At 45.0% G+C, this 15,066-nt stretch overlaps 1 protein-coding gene across 1 annotated transcript in view; it reads left to right on the top strand.

The window, feature by feature from the left end:
• GAD1 (glutamate decarboxylase 1) overlaps window positions 1-15,066 on the top strand; it is a 58,060-nt gene that overhangs the window by 7,240 nt on the left and 35,754 nt on the right. The window contains exons 4-5 of the mRNA XM_049773433.1: window positions 10,713-10,871; window positions 12,627-12,869. Of these exons, the coding sequence (XP_049629390.1) occupies window positions 10,713-10,871; window positions 12,627-12,869 (402 nt within the window). The remainder of the gene's footprint in view (window positions 1-10,712; window positions 10,872-12,626; window positions 12,870-15,066) is intronic.

Here is a 15,066-nt window from a genome sequence, read left to right as displayed (position 1 = left end):
GGCATAGTGACATGCCCTACATAGAAGGGCCCTAAGTCTGATGGTCAGATTTGCTGCTTCCTTCCCTGGAGCCTTCCTTGCGCTCTTTTCTGCATGTAAAGCTTCCAATCTGGCCGCTAGTTACACCACTTAGCTGTATTATTCAGCCTGAGCCTTGTGTTTGTACAGATATGTTTAATTCTAAATTGGATGCCAGCATTTAAAAATAGATCAAATACATTTTATCTCTGGCTTCAGGAGAAATACAAAAGTAGGAGGATGGACCCGGAGAGATAGCACAGCGGTGTTTGCTTTGCAAGCAGCCAATCCAGGACCAAATTGGTTCGAATCCCGGTGTCCCATATGGTCCCCCGTGCCTGCCAGGAGCTATTTCTGAGCAGATAGCCAGGAGTAACCCCTGAGCACCGCCGAAAAAAAAAGTAGGAGGAAGATCTGACAGGGTGCTGTTAGCCCATAGAAATCTATTTAAAAGATAATAAGAGTTCCTTCTGGTAGAAGCACCATCTTCTCCAGCTTGGCAAGCTAGAGGAGTGGGCATAAGTGTGGAGTATATTGGCCATGTGCCTTTGTGTCATGTTGAGCTCAAAGCCCCACTTGGAAACAAGGGACTCAAATTTGGACTCTAGCCCCCTCACTTGCCATTGAAGACCTTTGGGTTGGTGTAGGGTGATGGTAAGTGGGGCACCACTGGGCCAGTCATGCCAAGACTTCCCTTCCCCTTGCCCCATCCAGTTAGCCAGAGCACCACAAAGATTGCCTCTGTGCCTCTCAAGAAAGTGCTTCTTGGTTAATGATTCTCACAGCTTAAACTATGTACTAACTAGGATCTGAGCCATACTGCAGTGGGTAGGGTGTTTGCCTGAATGTGGCCAATCCAGATTCGATCCCTGGCAGCCTATATGGTTCCCTGCTAGGAGTAATTTCGGAGTACATAGCTCGGAGTAAGCCCTGAATATAAAGAGTGTGGCCTCAAAACATAAACAAAAGTAAATTGGGGGCAGTGTCGGGGCAAAAAATTAAAAAAGTAAATTAGGTCCTCACAACTGAGGTAGAGCAAGAGGAAGTCCATTTTGCTTCCAGAATACTGATTCCATGATCCTTACTAAGCCTGGGAAGACTCACTGATGAGGTGACATTCACTCTTTCATCATCCTAGAAGACTCTCACTCAGACTTGCTCCCAGGCACTCTTTAAATTCAGACCTGGGCCACTGATCTTTCTTGGGGAGACTCCAACATTTAAGAAAACAAATTGCTCCAACAGTTATTCCGATAGCAATATGCAATAATTGTTTGCATCAGAAAATAAATGGTTTTTAATGCAAATTATAACAGTATGTTTTATTCATGTGCTAATTATAGGATATCTGAAAAATACTAATTTCTAGTGCATGGGGTGGGTGCGATGCAAGTTTAGTGGACATTGTTGTCTTTGGACCCCGTCAGGACATTTTTGGAAAAAGCCTGCCAAGAGCTCCACTGGAGCTAAATCCAACCTTATGGATTCCAGTTCCTCCCATTTGCTTTCTTCAGTTAGCCAGAGCACCACAATTAACCTAAGCCAAGTGCCACTCTTCAGCTGCCCAGAAGAAAGGGAATTCAAGGGAGAAAATCTTCCCAGGAATGAGTTAGTCAATCAGAGGTCAGAGACCTAGAGCAGAAATTCAGCTGGGCAGGGCTCAGGTCCATCAAGGCTCATGGATTTGATCATCTCGGTCTGGCAAATTCTGCAGCTTACTAATGCACAGAACAGCAAATCAAGGAGAATTCCTGCTTGCCTATAGCAAATGTGTGTTGGCTCCTGTCTTGGGATATGGGGGAGGGGTTAGATTTGGAAGAGGAATTCCTCTGAGACTAGAAAAAGTGAAGAAAGACCACAGACATACACACCATCTTAAGATCCAAGACTCTGCTATGGTGTATTTGTATCCATCTCTTGTCCTTTGGAGCTTTCGAAAAAAGTTTGAGAGGTGCAGGAGCAGTGAAGGGCCTGAACCTGGTGTCTCTGCCTTCCTGTTTTTCCCTCCCAAAATAGCCTTTGCTCCGGTGTGTGGGAGGATCTAATCAACAGCAGTCCTGGGAAAGGAACTCAATTCCCCAGATGATCTCCCTTCTCTTCTACCTCCTGGGACCTTCCTCTAAGCCTACCTTGTGACATGTGTGACTCCCTAAGGAGCTCAGTATCTACAAAGACAGTGCTGGGGTCACCAATCAGCTCAGGACTTTTGATCCAGTCTGCCTTTCCAGCTCAGAATGAGGCTGGCTTGGAGGAGCAGCTCAGGAGGAAGAAGGAACTTTCTGCAGGAGCCCCAGGAGGGGTGATTGAGGTGCTCAGGAATGAGCATGTGCAAGGAGCTGGCAGTGTCTGCAGCCCCTTTAAACTGGACTGCTTTTTTGTTGGCTGCTGGCGGTAGCTGCAGACTTACCTCCGACAGCAGAGATGAAGTGCTTTGGGTTCCATACTGGACTTGCAGTTCACCTCTGGACTTTGTGGCTGGCTCTCTGGCTTTATCACCACTCTAGTCTCCACCTGCCAGCCTTTAAGCTCTGCCTCATATAGCTGTCCTCTGTCCAGAAAGCTTAGCCAAGTGTTTCTCCTCCATGAATGCTCAGTAAGAATTCAGAGCATCCCATGTCACCATACTTACGATTCTAAGTTTTACACTTTTCTTGCCTCAATAGCTTTATACAAAAAGAAGTAGGGCAGGGAAATTGCATTTTCTAGGGTCTGAGCCATAGTGCAGTGGGTAGGGCACTTGGGGTATTTTTTGGGCGGTTGGGGATGGGAGATTCTGCTTATTCTCCCCTGTGAGTCCTCTGGTGCTGAGAAACGCATCTTCCCTGGTGCTGTGCTATTTGCAGCTTTCTATAGTTTTTCCTCTTCCCTCTGGCTACACAGCCCACAAGCTCAGTGCCAGTCACATTCTCTCAGATCAGGTCCTGCCCCTGGAAACCCCATCCTGGGGCTGGCCACTGAAGCAGAAATTGTCCAGTGGACTTAATTCTGAGTTCCTTGTCACATTCGAAGAGGAGAACAGGCTTTGTTCACTGTTTTTCTCTCTTGCATGACTGGACCTGGTCTCTGATGACATTTGGCACAGTCCCCTCCAGAGTCCCTCTCAAATGAAAGTTTTTTTTTTTTTTTTTTAATAAATAAAATATTTTTTATTTTTTTTTTTTTTCCTTTTTTTTTTTTTTTTATTTTTTATTTTTTATCTTTATTTAAACACCGTGATTACAAACATGATTATAGTTGTATGATTACAGTCATGTAAAGAGCACCCCCCCTTCACCGGTGTAACATTCCCACCACCAATTTCCCAGATCTCCCTCCTCCCCACCCCCCTACACCTGTACTCGAGACAGGCTTTCTACTTCCCTCATTCATTCACATTTTATGATAGTTTTCAGTGTAGTCATCTCTGCAACTGCACTCATCACTCTATGTGATGAGCTGCATGTCCTGAGCTGCACCTACCAGCCCTCATCTCTCTTGTCTCTGAGATATTGTTAAAAATGTCCTTCATTTTTCTTAAAGCCCATAGATGAGTGAAACCATTCTGCGTCTTTCTCTCTCCCTCTGACTTACTTCACTCAGCATAATAGATTCCATGTACATCCATGTATTGGAAAATTTCATGACTTCATCTCTCCTGATGGCTGCATAGTATTCCATTGTGTATATGTACCACAGTTTCTTCAGCCACTCATCTGTTGAAGGGCATCTTGGTTGTTTCCAGAGTCTGGCTATTGTAAATAGCGCTGCAATGAATATAGGAGTAAGGAAGGGTTTTTTGTATTGTATTTTTGTGTTTCTTGGGTATATTCCTAGGAGTGGTATAGCTGGATCGTATGGAAGCTCAATTTCCAGTTTGTGAAGGAATCTCCATATCGCTTTCCATAAAGGTTGTACTAGACGGCATTCCCACCAGCAGTGAAAAAGAGTTCCTTTCTCTCCACATCCCCGCCAGCACTGCTTGTTTTCCTTTCTTGTGATGTGTGCCAATCTCAGTGGCGTGAGGTGGTACCTCATAGTAGTTTTGATTTGCATCTCCCTGACGATTAGTGATGTTGAACATCTTTTCATGTGCCTTTTGGCCATTTGCCTTTCTTCTTTTTCAAAGTGTCTGTTCATTTCTTCTCCCCATTTTTTGATGGGGTTAGTTGTTTTTTTCTTGTATAGTTCTGTCAGTACCTTGTAAATTTTGGATATTAGCCCTTTATCTGATGTGTATTGGGTGAATAATTTCTCCCACTCAGTGGGTGGCCTTTGTATTCTGGGCGCTATTTCCTTTGAGATGCAGAAGCTTTTCAGCTTAATATAGTCCCATCTGTTTATCTCTGCTTCCACTTGCTTGGAAAGTGCTGTCTCCTCCTTAAAGATGCCTTTAGTCTCAATGTCCTGGAGTGTTTCACCTACATGTTGTTCTATATACCTTATAGTTTCAGTTCTGATATCAAGGTCTTTAATCCATTTGGATTTTACCTTTGTATATGGTGTTAGCTGGGGGTCTGAGTTCGCTTTTTTGCAAGTGGTTAACCAGTTGTGCCAACACCACTTGTTGAATAGGCTTTCCCTGCTCCATTTAGGATTTTTTGCTCCTTTATCAAAAACAAGGTGGTTATATGTCTGAGGAACCTTCTCTGAGTACTCAAGCCTATTCCACTGATCTGAGGGTCTGTTTTTATTCCAATACCATGCTGTTTTTATAACTGTTGCTTTGTAATACAACTTAAAATTGGGGAAAGTAATGCCTCCCATATTCCTTTTCCCAAGGAGTGCTTTAGCTATTCGAGGTTGTTTGTTGTTCCAGATGAATTTCAGAAGTATTTGATCCACTTCTTTGAAAAATGTCATGGGTATCTTTAGAGGAATCGCGTTAAATCTGTACAATGCTTTTGGAAGTATTGCCATTTTAATGATGTTGATCCTGCCAATCCATGAGCATGGTATGTGTTTCCATTTCCGCGTGTCCTCTCTTATTTCTTGGAGCAGTGTTTTGTAGTTTTCTTTGTATAGATCCTTCACATCTTTAGTCAGGTTGACTCCAAGATATTTGAGTTTGTGTGGAACTAATGTGAATGGGATTGTTCTCTTAATGTCCATTTCTTCCCTATCATTATTCGTGTATAAAAAGGCCATTGATTTTTGTGTGTTAATTTTGTATCCTGCCACTTTGCTATACAAATCTATTATTTCTAGAAGCTTTTTGGTAGAGTCTTTAGGGTTTTCTAAGTAGAGTATCATGTCATCTGCAAACAGTGAGAGCTTGACTTCTTCCTTTCCTATCTGAATTCCCTTGATATCTTTTTCTTGCCTAATCGCTATAGCAAGTACTTCCAGTGCTATGTTGAATAGGAGTGGTGAGAGAGGACAGCCTTGTCTTGTACCAGAATTTAGAGGAAAGGATTTTAGTTTTTCTCCATTGAGGATAATATTTGCCACTGGCTTCTGGTAGATGGCTTTGACTATATTGAGAAAGGTTCCTTTTATTCCTATCTTGCTGAGAGTTTTAATCAAGAATGGGTGTTGAACCTTATCAAATGCTTTTTCTGCATCTATTGATATGACCATGTGATTTTTATTTTTGTTGTTGTTTATGTTGTGTATTATATTAATAGATTTACGGATGTTAAACCATCCTTGCATTCCTGGGATGAAACCTACTTGATCAAAGTGAATGATCTTCTTGATGAGGCACTGGATCCTGTTCGCCAGGATTTTGTTGAGGATCTTTGCATCTGTGTTCATCAGGGATATTGGTCTGTAATTTTCTTTTTTGGCAGCATCTCTATCAGGTTTTGGTATTAAGGTGATGTTGGCTTCATAAAAGCTATTTGGAAGTATTCCTGTTTTTTCGATTTCATAAAAGAGCCTGGCCAGAATTGGTAGTAGTTCCTCTTGAAAGGTTTGAAAGAATTCATTCGTGAATCCATCAGGGCCTGGGCTTTTGTTTTTGGGTAAATTTTTGATTACAGTTTTAATTTCCTCAATAGTGATGGGGGTGTTTAGATATGCTACCTCTTCTTTATTCAACCGTGGAAGGTTATATGAGTTCAGAAATTTATCCATTTCTTCCAGGTTCTCATATTTAGTGGCATAGAGTTTCTCAAAGTATTCTCTGAATACCCTTTGAATCTCTGCAGTATCTGTAGTGATCTCCCCCTTCTCATTTCTAATACGCGTTATCAAGTTTCTCTCTTTCTTTTGCTTTGTGAGTTTTGCCAATGGTCTATCAATCTTGTTTATTTTTTCAAAGAACCAACTTCTGCTTTCGTTGATCTTTCGGATTGTTTTTTGGGTTTCCACTTCGTTGATTTCTGCTCTCAGCTTTGTTATTTCCTTCTGTCTCCCTATTTTTGGGTCCTTTTGTTGAGCACTTTCTAGTTCTATTAGCTGTGTCATTAAGCTACTCAGGTAAGCTCCTTCTTCCTTCCTGATGTGTGCTTGCAAAGCTATAAATTTTCCTCTCAGTACTGCTTTTGCTGTGTCCCATAAGTTCTGATAGTTTGTGTCTTTATTGTCATTTGTTTCCAGGAACCTTTTGATTTCCTCCTTGATTTCATCTCGGACCCACTGGTTATTGAGTATGAGGCTGTTTAACTTCCAGGTGTTAAATTTTTTCTTCTGTGTCCCTTTGCAGTTCACATCTAACTTCAGAGCCTTGTGGTCAGCAAAGGCAGCCTGCAAAATGTCTATCTTTTTTATTTTATGGAGGTATGTTTTATGTGCCAGCACATGATCTATCCTGGAGAATGATCCATGTACATTGGAAAAGAATGTGTATCCAGGTTTCTGAGGATAGAGTGCCCTATATATATCTACTAGGCCTCTTTCATCCATTTCTTTTTGCAGGTCTAGTATATTTTTGTTGGGTTTCCATTTGGTTGACCTATCAAGTGTTGACAAGCCTGTGTTGAGGTCTCCCACAATTATTGTGTTATTATTGATATCCTTCTTCAGATTTGTCAACAATTGTATTAAATACTTTGCTGGACCCTCATTCGGTGCGTATATGTTTAGGAGAGTGATTTCTTCTTGCTGTACAAATCCCTTGATTAGTACATAATATCCATCTTTGTCCCTTACAATTTTTCTGAGTATAAAGTTTGTGTCATCTGATATTAGTATGGCCACCCCCGCTTTTTTAAGGGTGTTGTTTGCTTGAATGATTTTCCTCCAGCCTTTGATTTTGAGTCTATGTTTATTCTGACTATTCAGGTGTGTTTCTTGTAGACAGCAGAAGGTTGGCTTCAGTTTTTTGATCCATTTCGCCACTCTGTGCCTCTTAACTGGTGCATTTAGTCCATTGACATTGAGAGAAATAATTGTCATGGGATTTATTGCCATCTTTGTGTAGAAGTTTGGTGTGTTTTTTGTTCTGTCTTGTTTTTAGAGTAGATCTTTCAGTTTTTCTTTTAAGGCTGGTTTTGAGTCTGCAAAGATTTTGAGCTGTTGTTTATCTGTGAAGCCGTGTATACATCCGTCAAACCTGAAACTTAGTTTTGCTGGGTGCAATATTCTTGGCGAAGCATTTATTTCATTGAGTTTTGCCACTACGTCCCACCACTGCCTTCTGGCCTTGAGTGTTTCTGGTGACAGGTCTGCTGTAAATTTCAAGGATGCTCCGTGGAATGTAATTTCCCTTTTCGATCTTGCTGCTTGCAGTATTCTATCTCTATCGGTGGGTTTCATCATGGTGACTAGGATGTGTCTTGGGGTGTTTCTACTGGGGTCTTTTTTAGCTGGTACTCTTCGGGCATGCAGGATTTGGTCACATGTTTTCTTTAGCTCTGGTAGTTTCTCTGTGATGATGTTCTTAACCATTGATTCTTCCTGAAGATTTTCTTCTTGGGTCTCTGGAACTCCAATGATTCTGAAGTTGTTTCTGTTGAGCTTATCAAAGACTTCTATTTTCATCTTCTCATATTCTTTGAGTAAATTTTCCATTGTCTGATCATTTGATTTGAGGTTTTTTTCTAATCTCTTCTGCTGTGTAAAGTTGTTATGCATCTCATCTTCTAAAGCACTAATTCTATCCTCAGCTGCTGTTAACCTGTTGGAAAACTCATCCATTATGTTCTTCAATTCGTCTATTGAGTTTTTCAGACCTGTTATCTGATCTGATATTTCAGTTTGGAGTTTTCTGATTTCTGTCTTCATATTCTCTTGATTTTTATTAGTGCTCTGATTTATACTTTCTTTGATATCTGATAGCAACCTCCATATTTCGTCTCTAAACTCCATTTCTGAAAGACTGCTTAGGTAGTTGGTCGTTGTTGGGTCATCAGAGTTTCCATCTTCATTCTCTATGGTTGAAGTTGGTCTGCGTAGTCTCCCCATTGTCTCGCTTACGCTGTGGGTTTTTCTACGTGTTGTGGTGGTACTCATTGGCGAGGTGGAGTGCGCGGCCGCGAAGCGCAGCGGAGCGGCCGCGCTCCGGCCCCCAAACACTCACCTCAGCCGAGGCAAGCCGTCAGGGGATGCCTGGGGAGGCCCCCAAGTGTCTGCCAAGCAAAGAAACCAGCACAATCCACAACTCCAACAGAAAACTCACAGCCCCAGCGAGACACGCCTTGAAGAGATTAATGCTGAATCAGGTCAAAGTTCCCAGGTTGATGCAGGCTGGGGGAGGTCCCAAAATGTCTGCCGGGCCTAGGGGTCCAGCAGTCAGCCTGATCTGCAACTCCGGCCCCCAAACACTCACCTCAGCCGAGGCAAGCCGTCAGGGGATGCCTGGGGAGGCCCCCAAGTGTCTGCCAAGCAAAGAAACCAGCACAATCCACAACTCCAACAGAAAACTCACAGCCCCAGCGAGACACGCCTCAGCCGAGGCAAGCCGTCAGGGGATGCCTGGGGAGGCCCCCAAGTGTCTGCCAAGCAAAGAAACCAGCACAATCCACAACTCCAACAGAAAACTCACAGCCCCAGCGAGACACGCCTTGAAGAGATTAATGCTGAATCAGGTCAAAGTTCCCAGGTTGATGCAGGCTGGGGGAGGTCCCAAAATGTCTGCCGGGCCTAGGGGTCCAGCAGTCAGCCTGATCTGCAACTCCGGCCCCCAAACACTCACCTCAGCCGAGGCAAGCCGTCAGGGGATGCCTGGGGAGGCCCCCAAGTGTCTGCCAAGCAAAGAAACCAGCACAATCCACAACTCCAACAGAAAACTCACAGCCCCAGCGAGACACGCCTTGAAGAGATTAATGCTGAATCAGGTCAAAGTTCCCAGGTTGATGCAGGCTGGGGGAGGTCCCAAAATGTCTGCCGGGCCTAGGGGTCCAGCAGTCAGCCTGATCTGCAACTCCGGCCCCCAAACACTCACCTCAGCCGAGGCAAGCCGTCAGGGGATGCCTGGGGAGGCCCCCAAGTGTCTGCCAAGCAAAGAAACCAGCACAATCCACAACTCCAACAGAAAACTCACAGCCCCAGCGAGACACGCCTCAGCCGAGGCAAGCCGTCAGGGGATGCCTGGGGAGGCCCCCAAGTGTCTGCCAAGCAAAGAAACCAGCACAATCCACAACTCCAACAGAAAACTCACAGCCCCAGCGAGACACGCCTTGAAGAGATTAATGCTGAATCAGGTCAAAGTTCCCAGGTTGATGCAGGCTGGGGGAGGTCCCAAAATGTCTGCCGGGCCTAGGGGTCCAGCAGTCAGCCTGATCTGCAACTCCGGCCCCCAAACACTCACCTCAGCCGAGGCAAGCCGTCAGGGGATGCCTGGGGAGGCCCCCAAGTGTCTGCCAAGCAAAGAAACCAGCACAATCCACAACTCCAACAGAAAACTCACAGCCCCAGCGAGACACGCCTCAGCCGAGGCAAGCCGTCAGGGGATGCCTGGGGAGGCCCCCAAGTGTCTGCCAAGCAAAGAAACCAGCACAATCCACAACTCCAACAGAAAACTCACAGCCCCAGCGAGACACGCCTCAGCCGAGGCAAGCCGTCAGGGGATGCCTGGGGAGGCCCCCAAGTGTCTGCCAAGCAAAGAAACCAGCACAATCCACAACTCCAACAGAAAACTCACAGCCCCAGCGAGACACGCCTCAGCCGAGGCAAGCCGTCAGGGGATGCCTGGGGAGGCCCCCAAGTGTCTGCCAAGCAAAGAAACCAGCACAATCCACAACTCCAACAGAAAACTCACAGCCCCAGCGAGACACGCCTCAGCCGAGGCAAGCCGTCAGGGGATGCCTGGGGAGGCCCCCAAGTGTCTGCCAAGCAAAGAAACCAGCACAATCCACAACTCCAACAGAAAACTCACAGCCCCAGCGAGACACGCCTTGAAGAGATTAATGCTGAATCAGGTCAAAGTTCCCAGGTTGATGCAGGCTGGGGGAGGTCCCAAAATGTCTGCCGGGCCTAGGGGTCCAGCAGTCAGCCTGATCTGCAACTCCGGCCCCCAAACACTCACCTCAGCCGAGGCAAGCCGTCAGGGGATGCCTGGGGAGGCCCCCAAGTGTCTGCCAAGCAAAGAAACCAGCACAATCCACAACTCCAACAGAAAACTCACAGCCCCAGCGAGACACGCCTCAGCCGAGGCAAGCCGTCAGGGGATGCCTGGGGAGGCCCCCAAGTGTCTGCCAAGCAAAGAACTCAAATGAAAGTTAGGCAAGCTGCTGCTTCTCAGGATCTGCCAGGCTGGGCCTTGGGCAGCAGTTCACCCCATCCTGGGCCAGGCAGATCAGCACATTCTCTCTGACCCCGTTTCTTGTCCGTAGGCTTCCTGCAGAGGACTAATAGCCTGGAAGAGAAGAGCAGGCTTGTGAGCGCCTTCAAGGAGAGACAATCCTCCAAGAATCTGCTTTCCTGTGAGAACAGTGACCGGGATGGCCGCTTCCGGCGCACAGAGACAGACTTCTCCAACCTGTTTGCTCGAGGTATTTCCCAACATCGGCCCTGCTCTTAGCTAAGTGCCTTCCAGTAGGATATTTTTATTTTTTAGATTCCTGGACCTTTTCTTGAAACTTTACTTTTTTTTACCCCCAAAATGATAGCTTTCTCTTTGAACTATCAGGAATTGTTTTCCCATCATTTGAATATAAAATTCTTCCCTCCTGCCTAGTCTGTGTCATTTTGAAAATTGGATAAGGACAGTCAGTAGGACAATTCATCCCACTAAACACACTTGTAGGGACGAATATGGATTCATAGATGCTCAGAACACAAAGGATTTAGGTAGAAGAAACCCCAAACCCAAAGAGACATGACCTGGGTTCATGTTTTGTTGTTTTGGTTTTGGTTTGCTTTTTGGCCAAGCTTGGCCTTACTTGGGGCTTACTCCTGGCACTGAACTCAGGGATCATTCCTAGACAACTTGGACAGTTGAACCTAGTTTGGCTGCATGCAAGCTGAACCCAGGTTGGCTGCATGCAAGGCAAGCATCTTACACCCATTTCTCCAGCCCCTGAATGCACATTTTATATGCCAAAGTCCTAGGTTCAACCATATGGTCACCTGAGCTTGCCAGGAGCAATTTCTGAGCACAGAGCCATGAGTAGCCCCTGAGCGCCACTAGATGTGACCCACCCACCCCATCCCAAAAAAGACTGGCAACAGTGATAGTACAGTGGATAGGGAATTTGCCTTGCATGTAGTTGACCTGTATTTGATTCGCAGCATCCAAGGTGATCCCATGAGCCTACCAGGAGTGATTCCTGAGAGCAGAACCAGAGTAACTCCTGAACATTGCTGGGTGTTCAGCAAAGCAACAACCAAAAAAGATTGACAACAATATTAAAGTCTTCCTGTGGGCGTTGTGTGGCTTTGCTTTTTAACCAACTGCTGTTTTGAAACTCAGTTTCCTTTTGAAGAAATCTTTCATTAATAACTCCTGCTCCCATAACATTGCTGCTATACCTGACTCTCTCAAACATCTTGAAGGTAAATCTGCCACCACCCACTTCCTCAGACCATAGAGGTCAGATGAAATAGTACAAGACAATTTGTACTAAACCTCAGGAATCATCCAGAATATAGGCAGATATTTAAGTGCAATCAGCCTGTACTTGAACTAGGGATGGAAAGTTGGATCCCTTAGAACTTTTCTTCCTTGCTATTAATGCCTCCCCTTGCCTGACTTTGCTTAGTAGAGTGAATAACTTTGGGGCACCCTCAGCATCCCTAAATTCCTGTCCATAAGGAGATCAGGATAGAGAAAGGAAAAATTCCTATCCAACCTCCCAGAGCTCTGTTCCCATTATAGTGTCCTGTACAGAGGACTACCTTCAAACTCCACAGAGGACTTACCAGAACAAGTATATCCTAATGCCACATCAAAAGCCCAATAGCTCACCAGATGTTCTGGGGCATACTAAATAGCAAGGACAGAAGTATTGCCCTCCAATCACTCTCTGACAGTTCCAGCCCAATAGGCCTGGCAGGTTAATCCTGGATTTTCAGAGCTCTCACATTATTCCCAAGAAATCTAATTTTCAGGAAATCTATGAATCTCCAAAGTGTGTAGGCAAAATTTGTGCATTTTTCTAGGCAGATGGTGCTTTAAACTCTGAAAGAATACATATATTCTGAAGTGAAGTTTAGTCTATGAATGCATCATGGTGATGTTCAAGAGTTGGAGGAATCAGATATGAGTCAGAGTAGAACCAACAGGTCTTTGACTTCCATCCCCACAGATTTGCTTCCAGCCAAGAACGGTGAAGAGCAGACAGTGCAGTTCCTCCTGGAAGTGGTGGACATTCTTCTCAACTATGTCCGCAAGACGTTCGACCGCTCCACCAAGGTGTTGGACTTTCATCACCCACATCAGCTGCTGGAGGGCATGGAGGGCTTTAACCTGGAGCTCTCGGACCACCCTGAGTCCCTGGAGCAGATCCTGGTTGACTGCAGAGATACCCTGAAGTATGGGGTTCGCACAGGTAAGAGTGAGAGTCAGGAAGAGTTGCTGCATTAGTGTGGCCCCTACACACCCAGTGTGAAGGCAGCAGAGTGGTAGATAAGAAGCAGAGACCTAGGGAGGGAAGTAGCCAAGTGTTCCCTGCCCCAGAACAATCATGGGTAGCAATAGCCTGACTGGCTGTAACAGCCTCTTTTAAGTACTGCTAAAGCCAGTTTGAAAGACAGAGACAGGCACTGTGTCAAGTTTTGTTCTTGGATTTTTAGCATGAAGAGAGCAGCGTGACTGATCCTCTGCTTCTTTTCCAACCTCTTTTGTGTGGGGCTGCTGCCAGGGACATTCAAGCTGATGGTGCCAGGTACAGGGCACCAGATCAGCATCCACTGAGGAGAGGGGGCTATGCAGAGTCAGGGATCATACTCAGCCTTACAAGGAAGGTATGTGCTCTGCCACTTGAGCCACTGAGTCACCAAAATCCTGTTTTCAACAAGGAACCCTCAGGTTACCCTTTGTCATGCTATAGGAACCCTCTATAAGCAACAGTTCCGACCAAAGTTGTTGCTTTCTAGTTGCTCAAGATTAAAGACTTTTGTTTTAGGTTTAGGAGTTATACCCAGTTGTGCAAAGGGCTTACCACTGACTTCGTGCTCAGAGATCATGCCTGGTAGGACTCGAGGAATCATATGAAACGGGAGTAAACCTCAGGTTGGCTGCATGAAGGCAAGTGCCATATGCTCTTACCTGCCTTTCTCTCCCAGTCTCTTGGGGCTTCTGAAATCTTGGTCTAGCTGTTTCTTACTTAGCCTAGGAGCAAAGCAATGATTTATTCCCTACTGCTTTTCTATACAACAGCCTGGATTTTCTGGACTTCACAGATGTGTGGAAACTGGCAGTTCTCAGTAGGGTTGCCTCCTCAGGGTAAAAAAGGGACCACTCTCTGTAATGCTTGGCCCAATAAGGTGGAGCTCTGAGGACCAGAGTAACCCCCAATTCTTGGAGTCAAACCTAGGGGCTCTCCAGTGCCAAGCCTGGATGAGTTCCAATACTTGAACTACACCTCCAGTCCTCTCTTTCACTTTTATATGAAGGCATTTGTGTCTGCTTTTACCTAATTTATTTTGCTCGGTAGTACTTCTGACCTTTGATTATCTGCAAGTAGTATGATCACATTTATTTTTCATTCAGTTCCATGTTGAAATATGAGTTATTAAAAGATTTCAAATGAATAATGCCATATTTTGTTTATTTGGGGGATTACACAAACCTGGGAATATTCAGGACTACTGAATGTTATCATGTGGTGCGGAGGATGAGACCTTGGGTCTCCCACATACAAAGCATGCATGCCAGCCCTTTGAGCTATCTCCCCACCCCCTCGTATATTTTAAGGAAATTAAATATATATATATATATCCAATCAAAGTGAAGTGAAATAGACCAGTCACTGTCTTGAATCTGGCCCCAGGCTTAGATTATGGTTACTATTTCTCCTTATGTAACTACTTTTTAATAAAGATTGGTGTTAATTTTCAAGGAGTTGGCATGTAGGAACAGGTTTAGTCTGCTATGAGAAGTCACAGTCTGGATATGCTGCATGAGCCCAGCTCCTCTAGGGAAAAGTAGACATAGTCAGAAAGGAGAGGTATAGACCAGTAACATTCAAATCCAAGTTCTCTGACAGTTATTTCAGAGGGAAAGGCAGTTTCCGCTGGAAGAACAGTAGTCAGCATATCTTTCTAACACCAGTTCTCTGTCAACATCCCTGGATAATCTATTGCATTGACTCTTGTGACAGCTGGGCCGAGGCTGCTGATGTGGGGTTGAGATTGTCTGTGCATGCCAAGTTGGTCAAGACTTGGCAAAAATCCTGGATTTTCTGAGAACAAAGTCTGTTAAAGCATCCCTTGTGTTTCAGTGGGGCTGTAAAGTAATAGCAATGATTTTTACCAATGGCTCAGTGAGTGAATGAGACTGTATCCACTCCTGTTTCAAAGAGAAGATGCCCATCCTTTCATCTGAGGAGATATAGGCAAAATAATTCAACTCTTCAGTTATCTTTTGCCTGACATAAACCCAGAGAGCATCTTCAGCACCAGCATCAAGCCAGGAACTTTCCATGGCTTGGTTTGGCCCATAGAGCCAGGAACCCAGTCAGAAGCCAGCAAACTCTCCTCCATCAGTAAACCTAGATTTGGGCATTCAGTCCTTCAGTCCTTGGG

Source organism: Suncus etruscus, chromosome 5 (assembly GCF_024139225.1).
Source record: "Suncus etruscus isolate mSunEtr1 chromosome 5, mSunEtr1.pri.cur, whole genome shotgun sequence".
Lineage (NCBI taxonomy): Eukaryota > Metazoa > Chordata > Mammalia > Eulipotyphla > Soricidae > Suncus > Suncus etruscus.
The sequence above is the reverse complement of the archived record's forward strand: the minus strand, read 5'-3'. Positions and strand labels throughout refer to the sequence as shown.